Source organism: Pholis gunnellus (genome assembly GCF_910591455.1).
Source record: "Pholis gunnellus genome assembly, chromosome: 6".
NCBI lineage: Eukaryota > Metazoa > Chordata > Actinopteri > Perciformes > Pholidae > Pholis > Pholis gunnellus.
Genome location: NC_136532.1, coordinates 854,101 through 868,136, shown reverse-complemented (window position 1 = coordinate 868,136; position 14,036 = coordinate 854,101). Strand labels below are relative to the sequence as shown.

Here is a 14,036-nt window from a genome sequence, read left to right as displayed (position 1 = left end):
AACGTTGTGGGCCAGAAAACCCAAACAATGTGCTGAAAGAATCCAAAATGCTCCTTACAGCTGACTGCAGATTCAGGTGATAATTCTTTTGCCTTTGTTGGTTTTTATAGTTCAAATGAGCATTCTATCATCTGCTGCACACCACCCATCTGTTTAGAACACTGACTAGCTATATAACTCAGTTAATTGTAACATTAAGTTAATTGTAACATTTTGGTTGCCTAAATGTAATGCCAAACTCGATGCTTCAGAACGATATTCCACAAACCAATGGGTAATTATAGCAATATTGATTAGAGCAGCTTTACAGTTATAAAACGTCTGGTTGTTGCAGCAGGAGAAGATAATTCAATGAAACAAAACCGCTAGTTTTGGTTTTATTTGTATAGGTGTGTCTGAGCTGCCTCCCCCCAAATAACATTTTTGAAAGTCAAATAAATGCTTCTAATGAAATAATGTTTTTGCAGCTTTAGCACTACATTGTTAGCCAACAGACTGTGACTACATATAGACCCCTCCCTTTTCCACCCTGCTTCAGTATGAAATCTGTGCTTGTAAATGAATTCAAAAAGATTAATATGATAAGAAACAGTTCGTGACATTTGTGAGACTGTTTCATACTTTCAAGGATAAGTCTGTTTTCTCACATTGTGGGTCTTGTACGTTTCAGCAGTGATTAAGTATACCACTCGTGTTTCCTCCCTCCTAGTGTTTCCTCCCTCCTAATGGAGGCCTTCACTCGAGCAGTCTCACTTTATGGTCTCTTTCCAGACGGCACCTGCAGGGTGCTAACACCGGCTGCATGGAGAGTTTTACAGCAGGTTTGGAAGTTGGGACCGGCCCCCCCACCCCCCCACCCAATAACAATGTGCCACTAACACACTTCTAAATTACACACTCAGCAGATATCCACCCTGTGCTATACAGTGTTGTAAAGCCTTAGCTCACCTGTTACCAGGATATACTATGGAAAGAAACCATGAAGGTGTTTCCTTTTTCAAAAGCGCGGAACACGCAGCACATTCCAGTAACATGAGACGTGGAAAATGTTGAAACAGAGGGTTCCTTTTTCCAACATCATTTTCCATCATGATTTCTCATCAGTGGCTCTCCTTCCATGGAGAAAAACAAAACTCAAATGGAAATAATAATATAAAATATCTCATTAGCACACAATAGCTGTGTGCTCATCTGTTGCTGTTGTACTTGTGGCTCTCTTAGTGGCTGACTTCTTGTTCTCGTGTACAGTCTGTATCCGCTTCTCTCTCCATTTATACTCTACTCTTGTTGCTATTTCACTTTTTTTCACATTTTTGTCATCTTGATTAGTTTACTTTTTAAAGGAATTTGGGGAAATACGCTTGATGAGCGACATCACTCTCACGTTTGTACACGGAATATTAGCTTAGCATAATGACTGGAAGTCATTGTTTGTTTACTCCATAAAATCTGAAATATAAATAAGGCCAGTTTTGATTCTATGGAGAGTCACATGCTGTAACCATTTTTTGGCCAGGCAAGTGACTTCTCAGAGTCTTTGCTCGTTGCCTGGCAACCTCACAGTGACATGACTCCTGGTGCTTGTAGGCCAATTTTGTAACTTTGGCCAGAGCCAGGCTGGACATTTTCTATTTGCTGCTTCCAGCTTTTATGCTATGCTAAGCTAATCAAAATGTTGAACTATTGCTTTAAATGTTTTGAACTTAAACCAGCGCATTATTTTAAAATGGAAATGGTGAATTTACATGAAATCAAGACACAACACAGACGTGTCTCGGCCATAATAAGCATTTGTTTTTTTCTCCCAGTTTCAGTGGGAAACAGTTTGAAAAGGGTCCCTCCTGTCTGTGTTTCAGGTATGGGCCCGGTCCATATGAACGAGGTGGAGTGCTCTGGATTTGAGAAGTCCATCACAGAGTGTTTCTTCAACAAGGAGGCTCTCGGTTGCAGCCATGAGGAGGATGCAGCCGTCAGATGTAATGTTCCTGCTATGGGCTTCCAGCAGTCGGTGAGCCTCAAAAGATACTACAGCAGCATACTCATTGAGAAACCTGATTGTTTAGTTTGAAGCAATTATAACGGGAGGCTGGATTAGTCTTTCCAAGTCTTTTATGAATATGGATGACTTGCAGATGTTAATATATGTGAGTTTATTTTGCACATCATATTTTTATATATCACAATCATCAATAGACTATTGAGCTTCAACTGTTTGTTTTGTGTCTCATTAATGCGGACCATTTCAACAGCTTCTCACTGCATATCTGCATTCATGTTTTGGGGTTGTCCGTCCGTCCGTCCCATTGTCCTTAACTCGATACCTCAGGAACGGCTGAAGGGAGTTTCATTACATCTGATGCAACCGTCCAATTGGACTCAAGGATGAACGGTCAAAACTCGAGAATTCATATGCTAATTATCACATAAATGATAAAATGATGAAGCGATGACATTTTGGACTGACATGGACACTTGATTGGTTGGCGGAGGCATACAACTGAGAGGCGGTAATTCTAGTTTCCCCATTCTTTACTGCCTGTTTATTTTCTTCATCCTCGTAGTGCTCCAAGTCATAAGTAGTAGTAGATTTGTTATACCGATCGTGCATATATTACCTTTCCAAAACCTTAGAATCATTGGTTGCATTAAATGTTTCCTCAACAGTCGGACATCACTTATTCACCGAACAGTGTGGGTTCAGCCTCTAAGTCGGCCTCTCGGTTGTGTTCTTTTGTGCCCATGTAGCTGCGTCTGAGCGGAGGCCGTAACCCCTATGAGGGCCGCGTGGAGGTGCTGGTGGAGAGGAACGGTTCTCTGGTGTGGGGGACGGTGTGCAGTGACAGCTGGGGAACCATGGAGGCCATGGTGGTCTGCAGGCAGCTGGGCCTGGGCTTTGCCAGCAACGCTTTCCAGGTACAAGTCGCAGCCATGGGGTCAGAATCGGTCCGTTTGGGTTTGTTCTGAAAGAAACAGTATTTTTCCGCCCTTCTGTTTAAAAGTTACAACCTTTAAGTAAATATCTGAAAAGAATAAAACCAACAAATAGTGTGTATTGTGTTGGATGTTCTTCCAGTCGATCAAACCAAGAGCACAAATCTGAACACAGGATCTTCCAGTTTAACCCTGATTATTATGTCAAATTAGTACTTTTCTTTTGCTACATCTAGATCTCCAAAGTCATGTTCAATGTATTGCTGTGTACACACTTTCTCACAAATCACACACTAATAATAATAGTGAAAATAGAGACAGTTAATTGAGTTTAGTTAGTTATATTAAGTGTATAAGCAGCTGTCGATTTCCTTAAAACACATCTTTATTGAAACCTAATCAATTATTGATTTCATTTCCAATGACTGTTGTGAACTTAATCCAATGATTGCACATGATTTGTATAGCAACATATCAGTTCAAAGCCCTTTTGCAATTGAATTATGTCCTGATTTGAAGCTCATTTCTGTTGAAAATGAAATGGAAATGAGCTTATCATGGTCATTTTTATGGTGGCTGAATTTAAAAGATCTCCCGAAGTGGATCTTTGTTGCGTTGTGAAAATCTTTGTGTTTTGTAAAAGTACACTAAAATCATTTGTCAGTGCTACTTTGAAAGTGTTTGCAGAGTTTTAGGAGGGGAAATTGTAAAATAATGGTTTCTGTATGATTATAGGATGTCAGGTTTACCTTTGAGGCAGAAGTGAGAAGTAATTGTGGTGCATTTACGTTGTTATGGTGGTTACGGCTCATTTCTTTCTCTGGCAGCACAAATGATTCTATTCATCACGTAGCTCAGGCCTTTGCAGCTCAAGTTGCACTTTGTAAAAAGAACAACAACAAAACAGTACCATCATATATACTGTATATATCAATGCAGTGAGGATATACAAGGATAGGGTGTGCCCTCTAGTGGTCAATGTAGAATATTGGCTTTTCTTCACAATGATTCACGGTATTACTGAACATGTCTATTGGTTTCCTCAAAACAAGGACCGACTAGTTCCTTGGCATCCTTCCACTGAGTGTTCAGTGGGACTACAGTGAGCGTGTCTTGGTATCTGACAGCTCTGCGGTTAGTTTTGGCATCTATGGTATTTCAAAACTCGTCTTCTTTGTAAAGTAGTGGTGGAAATACACTGGTACTTCATGACAGTGAGGGATCAAGCGATATGTTTTTCAGTTGTTCTCATATTTCTGAAATGAAACCGTTTCTTGAAATCCGTTATTAACATGCCCGCGTTTTCTTTCTTCCATTAGTTTTGTTTAAAGCTGAATATGGACCATCGTTTACTCTTCAGTAGGAGCCATACTGGGGACATTGGTGATTTGTGATGTACTACTAAAATAATTGTGTACATTTACTAAAGTAGTTTAATTAACACTCATCCTACCAACGTATTGAACATAGAGATACAACTCTCCGGCAGCCCTTGGACTCCAAGAATAAAGCAAAATGTTAACTTATTTCTTCTTAAAACATTATTAGTTAATGTAATCTGGGAGAAACAAACAAACTGATTATTATTATTTTAGGAACGTAACAGTTAATATTGTAAAATTTAAATATATATCTATGTTCTTCAAAAGTAGATAGTAACCCAGGTCCCAGTATGGCTCGCTGTCAAAATAATGGTTGAATAAATGTTATTTAAAGTCTGTGTCTGGCTCCTTCAAAGTGGCAGAGTGCCCTTAACACCCCCCCCCCCCCCAAATGTTGCGTTGCTATAGATTAAGAATTCATCATCAGGTCCATATCATTGCATCAGTAATAATAATCTCGTGATATGATTCATAGTAATAGTGACCCTCAAAGGTTTATTTTGTGTAATGAGGACATTTACCGTTGTTACTGAGGGTCCGAGGACACAGGAAGTCGTATGTTGTACAGATTTTAAAGCCCTCTGAGGCAAGTTTGTGATTTGTGATATGAATTATGCCGATAATACCTCTGTAATTTAGCTGGAGTCAAATTTAAAATGCAGGACTTTTCACTTATAATGGTGTAATTTTAGATGAAAGAATTGCTACTTATGTTGAAATATTTCTGCTAACACTGCTGGAGAAATAGCAAATAAATACGCATGGTGCTTAAAGAAGGTTTCACTGCAGGCTTTTGCAAACTGAGTTAAAACCTCCATTAGTGTTGACGTCTAACACACTAAAAAGGTTGTGCTGAGCTGGGATCAGTGATAGATGGAAAGTTGCATTACAATTTAGCTGAAGGGCTTTCATTTGAACCAGTTCTACAAGTATGTGATCAATCAAAGTGCGTTGTACCAGAAGTGGATGACCTATAGATACCCCCGCCCCCCCCCCACCCCACTGTCAACTGTGAACCATGGTTCCTGTTCTCTCAACAGGAGACTTGGTATTGGCCCGGAGAGGTGAGTGCCGACTCTGTGGTAATGAGTGGCGTTTGGTGCTCTGGTACGGAGATGTCTCTGTCCCACTGCCTGCACCACGGGGCTCACCTCAGCTGCGCTAAAGGAGGCGGACGCAACGCCGCCGGAGTCTCCTGCTCTGAGAGTAAGAATCCCAAATGAATACAATGGTTGGTGGTAACTGTGAGAAAACGTGGCCAGAAATCAGTCATATTTGTCTCCTGCCCCTCGAGGGGCAACTGTGGATTGTATGAATAGGTGTGAATGGTTAGTTAGAATCCTGATGGCAGGTGGCACCTTGCATGGTAGCCCGTCATCAGTGTATGAATGGGTGTGAATGGGTCAATGATGACAAGTAGTGTTGAAGCTCTTTGAATGGTCAGAAGAATAGAAACGCGACCATTTACTATTCATGATCCTGCAGTTTGTAGGGTCATGAATGAAAGAGTACAGAAGAGAAAGAAAGAATAAAAGACATTTCCACGTTTAAGTATATTTCAACTAGAGCCTGAGCCATTCAATTTGTCAGCTCACTCTTTTGCTCTTCACATTGAGTTTTAATTCAGAAAATAAAATGATTTCTGCCTCTGGAGAAGCTCTACCTGGGAGAAATGTTTGCATAACTGAAACTAAAATATCCCTCAGGAGTCTCCAGAGGGCTCTGCAGTTTGACACAGAAACAACTCATTTACATTACGTGCCGGAACTTTTCCGTTTCTTTTTGCCTTTTTCTCGATGTGTCTATTTATGTTTTGTCTCCGTCTGCTTCTCTGTGGTTTCTCTTTCATCCGCCCGTCCACAGCGGCTCCTGACCTGGTGTTGAACCCTCAGGTGGTGGAGCAGACCACCTACATGGAGGACAGGCCCATGTTCATGCTGCAGTGTGCGTACGAGGAGAACTGTCTCTCCTCCACCTCCAGCCAGGCGCCGGCCAACACCTACCGCCGCCTGCTTCGCTTCTCCTCCCAGATCCACAATAACGGCCAGTCTGACTTCCGGCCCAAAGCTGGCAGACATTCCTGGGTGTGGCACGACTGTCACAGGTCAGTTTCAAAGGACTATTGTTTATGTCCTTGGATTTCTTCCCTGAAATCATCAGATGATAATTCCACAGTAGCAAGCTTATACTAATTTACTGGACACCAGAGCCAAACCACTTTCATTCTGTTAAACCTCCGAATAGTCTTCACTTTGCTTCAGGAATAGTTCAACATTTTGGGAAATATGGTAATAGAATTGGTGTCTTTGTTTTCTGCCCGAGAATGGGATGATGAATCTATACAGAGCTGGAGCCGGGAGGCGATTAGCATGGCTGTCTCCAAAGTTAAAAAAATACGGCGTATAACATGTTATACCTTGTTAGTTTAATCAGTACATGAACAGAAATGCATAAATGAGTTACATCCTGGAACTTTTTCTTGACAAACAACAGCTGGGCCCAGTGACCCAGACGTGCTGGGTGTTGTTTAACAGGAATATTTGCAGCATGTAACTAAAGCACCAATTTTATTTTAAAATGTTCTGTTAGTTTACGGATCAAACAGACAAGAAACTAAATGTTAATCGTTGAACTATAGAGGTGTCGGTAGAAGTATTTCTTAACTTTAACTTTTTATGTAGCCAGGCTAGCCATTTCCCCTTGCTTGCAGTCTTTATGCTAAGCTAGGCTATTCACCGCCTGGCTCCATCTCCGTACTTAACACACAGCCTTAAAATGGATAGTATTTTTATCCAACTCGCAGAAAGAAAGAAATAGGTGTATTTCCCAGATGTTGTTCTTCAATAAGCTGCTATTTTAGTTCAAAGAAATTCTGTTTCAGAATATTTTTCTCCCCTCACAAGAAAGAAAATCTGGTGGTTTGGTGGAATATTAACTAAATGTTTAAATCATACTTGGAGTGACTTGATAAAATCCTATAGTGCACTAGTGCAATCCTCCTTACAGAACAATGAGCCCACTGAAATGCATGTGACATTTATCATACAATATAATTAGTGGAAGCAACTGTAACCAGGTACATATTGCAGGTACATATCAATTGCAACTTAATTATAAAACACAAGCATAAAGTTATTTGTAAACCACATAGCAGAGGAGGACATTTGAATGATTCAGAAATGACGTCTCAAATTCGACTTCATTCAGAGAGAGAGAAATGACTCGACCCCGATCGTGTGTCTGGTTTTGTTCCCTTCCTTACGTTCTGCTGCCCTGTAATTGGACGAGTGCTGTAAGCTATAGCTTCTGTACAAAAAGTCCCACATTTTTGTGGTGACTGTGTTGGCTGGAGGAACAGTTCACTGTTGGCAGCCTCACACAGCTACCAGCTTTCCACATGTCAAACCTTTGGCACCTTTGAGTGGCAGAACTTGACGTAGCGTATCGGACCATTTAAAAGAAATGGATTGCAGATGGAAAGTTGTAATTTTCTTTTTTTGCCTCCGTGCTGGCGACAGATTTCAGGTTGTCAGACCGTCCGGTACATTCTCGTGAATACGCTATCTCAGGAACGCTTTTTTGTTTGGTACAAACGTCCACCTGGTCTGAAGGATGGACTGATTAGAATTTGGTGGTCAAAGGTCAAAGTCACTGTGACCTCACATAACACATTGGTCACAACTCACTTGATATGCTAATTATGACACAAATGTCTAATAGGATAAAATTCTCAAGTAATAACATTTTGGACAGACATGGATGTAAACTGCAACTTGACTGTTTGGTGACGGCATACAACCATAAGGCAGAAATGATCGTTTGACCGCTGTTGACAACAAGAAGTACCATTCTTGTACTTGTACTCTTGTGCGGCATTTTGAGCCTTACTTGGATCTGTAAAACTATATTTCTGTCTGTGTGTGTGTGTGTGTGTGTGTGTGTGTGTGTAGGCATTATCACAGCATGGAGGTGTTTACACTCTATGACCTGTTCACCCTCAATGGAACCAAAGTGGCAGAAGGACACAAAGCAAGTTTTTGCCTGGAGGACTCAGAGTGTGATGAAGGTGAGAACCAAAAGAGAGATCCCTATTTTGCTATTTTGATTTCAAGATGTGAATGTGCTTACATTTTTTAGAAATGTGGCTGACAAACCCCCTTTTCACAGTCAATAATGGGCTTTTAAAGGAAATGGTACATTCGTTCAGCTCTGATGGATATAGCCTGTGTCTTGCCCAAGGACACGTCGACACAGACTAAAAAAGCCGGGGAATCGAACCGCAGATCTTCTGATTGTAGGACAACTTGGTTTATTAATTTATTTCTCAGAAGCTGGTGGAGACCAAATCGGAGCTAAAGGAGAGACTATTGAACTTAAACTCATCAGTTGGTCAGAAACACGATTATAGATAAATGCTAATGTTGGAGTTGTGACTGCAGGGTGTCTAAATGAGCAACTGTACGCTAACCCTTTCATTATAACAACTTCATAATATGATAAGTCAATACTGTGTTTACAAGTGGCCAGTAAAAATAAATCCATGCTGCTTTGGCATTTTTAAATGATTCTCAGGGTTTATTTGCCAACATTTTCTTCATTTTGTAATGTCTTGTTACAGGTATTGAAAAGAGGTATGAGTGTGCTAACTTTGGAGAGCAGGGTATCACTGTGGGCTGCTGGGATACCTACAGGCACGACATCGACTGCCAGTGGATCGACATAACTGAACTCAAACCTGGAGATTACATTTTCCAGGTAATGTTTCCCATGTACCATTGATCCTTTTATCCAAATCAAGAGTGAAATTATTTACAGCATTGGCCTCTTACAGGATCCCCATACATGTTCTTCCTCTCACAGATAGTCATTAATCCAAACTATGAGGTACCAGAGTCAGACTACACCAATAACATCATGAAATGCAGATGTCGATATGACGGCCATCGTGTGTGGATGTACAGCTGCCATAATGGTAAGACCTCTGTTATTTTGATGAATATCCGTAACATCTACTATAGATAGTAGATGTATTTCATGGATCTATGAAATGTTGATAGTGTGGAGAATTTAAGTATTAAAAGCATTATTTAGTAGAATTAATAACACCCCTAGTGGTGAATAAAATTGTCACAATGATGAGAATGTAAATTATGTTAAGAGTCACAATATATTTACTTATGGAATGTAATATAGGTTTACAGGATGTTTACTTATAGAAGATATTATATGTTTGCAATAAGTTTACTTGTAGGAGTCTTTAACATAATCATTGGAAGTATTGAACCAAAGTACAGTCACATAGGTTAGGGGGTTCTGAGCCATGAGGCAGAGAGATCAGGGGAGATAGGGTCAGTGAGGAATGTGAGGACAGGCTCTTCACGACCATATAAGGGAATAGGTCGAGGACCAGAGACATCAAAGGGGACATCAAAGGGGACACAGAGGAGCTGGAAAGATGACCAACAGAGCAGGAGGAGTCCGGACGACTTCAACCAAACACTGAGCTGATAACAGCCAAAGCCATTAGGGGTTTATTGTAATTCGGCCAATCACAGAGGCTGATACTGGACATTTAAACATTCGGACAGAGACTTTTAAATATAGGAGAGTTCCAGAGAGTTTTGGGTTCTGTTCGCGCCGTTACCACTCGGGAGTTGACCAGCTGAGCTGGCCGATTAGGTGGGGCAAGTGAGGACTCAGCCCCAAGGGACATATTGATATCGATAGAGTAATTCAGTTTGCAACTGTTCTAGCTTCTCATGTTAATTAAATACTTTTTGATTGTAAGACGGATCCAGTTCATTTTTGGTTAGTCTCCGTTGCTGGAAGTCAGCAGCGGCGAAAGTTTGCAGCCTACCTCCTCTCGTGAAGTTCCAGCCTCAACAATAGTCAAAGAATTTAAAGGTGCAATGTATAAGATCTGGCCAGAATTTAAATTTGAAACATTCAAAACATTATCAACAGGACGTGAAGAGGTTACAGTGTGTCAAAGACGTCTATGTTTTGTGTTGCAGAGATATTTAATGAACTGACCATGATAACCAGCTAGCACAGGCCCGTCCCGTCTTGTAACACCACTTGTGCCCCAAGAGGTGATGAGTCACTGTAGCCTCCGGTCTGTCCTCAGTCCAACCTGAGAGGACTTAGAAGTAGAGCTGATCTGAGAGCTGGTCAATCACGTGGAAAGTACAGCGTCTGTGTACGTTTCAATAGTTTGGTTATTGGATTAAATCCAAAGTGGCAGAAACAACCAAATGTCTCGTATTTTCGTGTTCGTCCTCCCTTAAGTTTAGATTGAATGGAGTCAGTAGTAGAGGTGAAATGCTGCCCCGTTTGAGCATGTGGCCAGATATTGCACAGTGCACCTGTTATGCATATTCTACTGTTAAAATCATAAACGTAACATACATGTCATTGATAAGCACATGTAGTAGCTGCCTTGATTTTGATGTTACTAAATGCAATTTTGGCGCATTACAGTCATGTGGAATTAATTTACATTCATAACATGTATAACATTTGAGTTTTAAAAATACAAAATACATGGGAATAAATATTATACTGTCCAATTGAATCACTCTATCACACGTCATGTGTTACTGATCACTATTGATTGTACTAAGTTAAGTTCTAAGTTATTTGAAATTATATCATTTGACAAAAGACATTTTACTCAAGGTCCACGCCCTTGCTTTTTCTGAAGCTTCTCAAACCCATATCATGGTCTTCATCAGCAGATGGGAGTTTGCTCAGTTATCATGGAGTCTGTTCAGCTGTCACATGACCTGTATGAAAGTTTGGTCATGTGAGAGAAACGAGGTGGTGGACAGGAGATAGTAAACCCTGAATTAGTATGAGTGAAGACTGTGAAATGCAGCTGAAAGCTCTGGAAAAAGTAGACCTTGAGTGTCACCATTAAACTTACGCTCTAGTATTTTATATAGACAGTATAAAATTCACTTGATTTTCTGATTTATATCACATACACTCATCAAGCTACTTGAAGACTAGTCCAAGCAATTAGCAGTGCAGACATCCCACACATTTATCACTGGAGGTGATTAAAAGTGTTCGTATCCGATGTGAAACAAGGACTAAGAGTGGAGGTGGTAACTCTCTCTGTCTCTGCTAGGTGGCTCATTAAGCACTGAAACAGAACAGACGTTCCCAGGCCTCCTCAACAACCAGGTGACCCACAGGTAAAGACAAAGCAGTGCAGACGGACCATCTGCAGCCCAGCAACCACTACACATCTCCATCCGTAGTGGATTCCCCCAGCAGGCCCTGCCCCGGACAAACAATCTTCTTTATGTTCTCCGTCATCCATGAGGCAGCTGCTTTCTTCGACCCTCCAGTCTCCTTTACCTCCCAAACGAAATAATATTTTATCCCCCCCCTCCCTCAAACAGAGGCAGCTACAGCCTTACGGACACTTCCAAACTCCCAAGTTAAGATCAAGAGAACGGCGAAGCTCTTCTTGTGCCCTGTGAATTTTATTTTACATTTTTTTGAATGAGTGATGAAATAAACCTGCTGGAGAGTTGCAGGTATTTTACTCAAAGTGCAGCATTGGGGAATGTCATCAAGAATGTGTTGTCTTTGAAGTGCAGCACTTCACCAGAACCCTGCTGCAACACTTTTTGTTCAAAGCTCACCCTGGAGAGGTGGAATGTCAGCGCCAGGTCGCCTGAGGATTGAGAGGAATCATCGGTCTTTGGAAAAAAATGCAGTATTCTTCCACTTTTCAAGCGTTTCATAAAGTGACTTTTACACACTCCACATACACTGATTCATGCGGACTGAGCATTTATTCTGTATGTCAGTTATTTATGCTGAAGTGTTGCATCTTCATTGAGGAGTTTAATACAAATCAAGCTGTGGCACAAGCAAGCGACTCCTCAAAAAGCAAACAGCCCATTCATCACAAATTACAAGTGCTAATTGCCCAATTCAGTCGTAAAAATTAATCCTACAAGGCTGAACTATCAAATGCTGAAGAGCCCCAAAGCCCTCTTTAAATAACTGGAGCATATATTCTCTGAAATTGCTCTGAAAACTTCATGGACAAGACTGTGGTCTGAATTAGTCACAGTCTAAATTAGGTCACATTTCAAAGCACAATTGCGCTACAATCCCTTGTGGGCATCAATGTCGCAATGTGTCTTGAAATCAAATATAAACATGTTTTATAATTGATTTTCTCTCTAAATAAATAAATATATATATATATATATATATATATATATATACACACATACACACACAGAGAGCAGTTTCATGCCTCCAGGAAAAGTGGCGAAGCCACTTACCTATTGGCCAACCGTTGGAATTACAACTTCAGGGGCCGTCATGTGATGCCATTGGGCTCAAAAAGACATTTTCCCATAGACTTACATTCAAAAAGAGACGCCTGTAAATCAGTGGCGGTAAATCCACCTCCCAGTATAAACACTTGAATAGCCCTTATTTAATAATATTTAAAACAGTAGGTCCGAAAAGGTGTAAAATGTACTAACAGCCAAATCCAGACTTATTCTCCTTCCTCAGTTCATGTGAATGAGCCCGAGAGCGAGGCTGGACTGATGGCTGGGAGGCGGGGTTAAAGGAAACGCCAGTGCGCTTGCTCTTTGGGGCTATTGATGTGGAAAATCGCTCCAAGATCCGGGATGCAATTTATCTGAATTTTGTACTCTGAGTTTGTTTTGCTTGATGCCCCACTGAGCAACTTGCCCCGCCCCCACTGCTGTACCACTGCTCTGTAAACATCCATGGGCAGTTTGCAGGGTAGAGAGCTAATTAGCTAGTCAGCTGTCACACATTGTACCACGGCTAACAATCTGCTGTCTGACGATCTTGTCCATACCCGTCAGCTCAGCTGTCAATCAAACACCCGCTCACAGGCATTTCTGATCTTACTCCAAAGAGCTTCTTTTCTTCCTCTTTTGAATTTGAATTATAAAATGATTATTGATCCATTGAAAAAGTGAATGGTTCTTTAAGATATTTCAGCTTATATGTAACTAAAGTATGTTTTAAGTCTTCCAGTGGCAAGAAGAGAAGAGCTCAGACATCTTTTCAGAGAAAGCTCATGGAATAGCATTTATCCCCGTTCAGACAGAGTTGCAGATATTAGCTACTTACTTTTGTTTTGTCTTTTTTTACAGTTTTATTCCTTGTTTTAAAGAATAACGGTGCGTACAATAATGTGTGTGAATCCTATTTTATTGTGCCTTTCACAATGGTGCTATCAAACTGGTCCTCTGTTTTCTGAGGGTGCAGTAGGCGACATGTTGAACAGCCACATTGTGTAAACTGACAGCATACTTGAACAGAGCGCAAGAAACAATTTGCTTTGTGTGTTAAACTATAATAAAGGAGTTATGGAGCAACCAAATCTGTGCTAATCAGTTTTGTTTGTATTCCTTTTTCTTCTTCATTGTCATTATGTTTTTGTGCATGTATTCATTTTTCAGCATCACTCCCATATAGTTTTTTATTATAAGAACTATTAATCACAGCTACTGTTTGCTTACATTTTATTTTAGCTTGATGGTTGTATTTAAGCGCGTGCACATCACGATTAATTTTTGACCTGAATAGTGGTGAATTAAAATCCTTATTTTACAAACCTATTGTGCTTAGTTTTTATATTTTTAATCATAAAATGTAAACTGCACTAACGGTCCCTAAATACCCTGACCACCCATGCCCCTTTGCAGCACC

General features: G+C 40.6%; 1 protein-coding gene across 1 annotated transcript in view; it reads left to right on the top strand.

Moving 5' to 3' along the window:
- loxl2b (lysyl oxidase-like 2b) overlaps positions 1-13,720 on the top strand; it is a 38,260-nt gene extending 24,540 nt beyond the window's left edge. Inside the window, exons 7-14 of the mRNA XM_079160921.1 lie at positions 1,857-2,008; positions 2,746-2,913; positions 5,354-5,519; positions 6,177-6,417; positions 8,264-8,379; positions 8,932-9,068; positions 9,174-9,285; positions 11,446-13,720. Of these exons, the coding sequence (XP_079017047.1) occupies positions 1,857-2,008; positions 2,746-2,913; positions 5,354-5,519; positions 6,177-6,417; positions 8,264-8,379; positions 8,932-9,068; positions 9,174-9,285; positions 11,446-11,516 (1,163 nt within the window). The 3' untranslated portion in view covers positions 11,517-13,720. The remainder of the gene's footprint in view (positions 1-1,856; positions 2,009-2,745; positions 2,914-5,353; positions 5,520-6,176; positions 6,418-8,263; positions 8,380-8,931; positions 9,069-9,173; positions 9,286-11,445) is intronic.
- Positions 13,721-14,036: the final 316 nt, after the last annotated feature.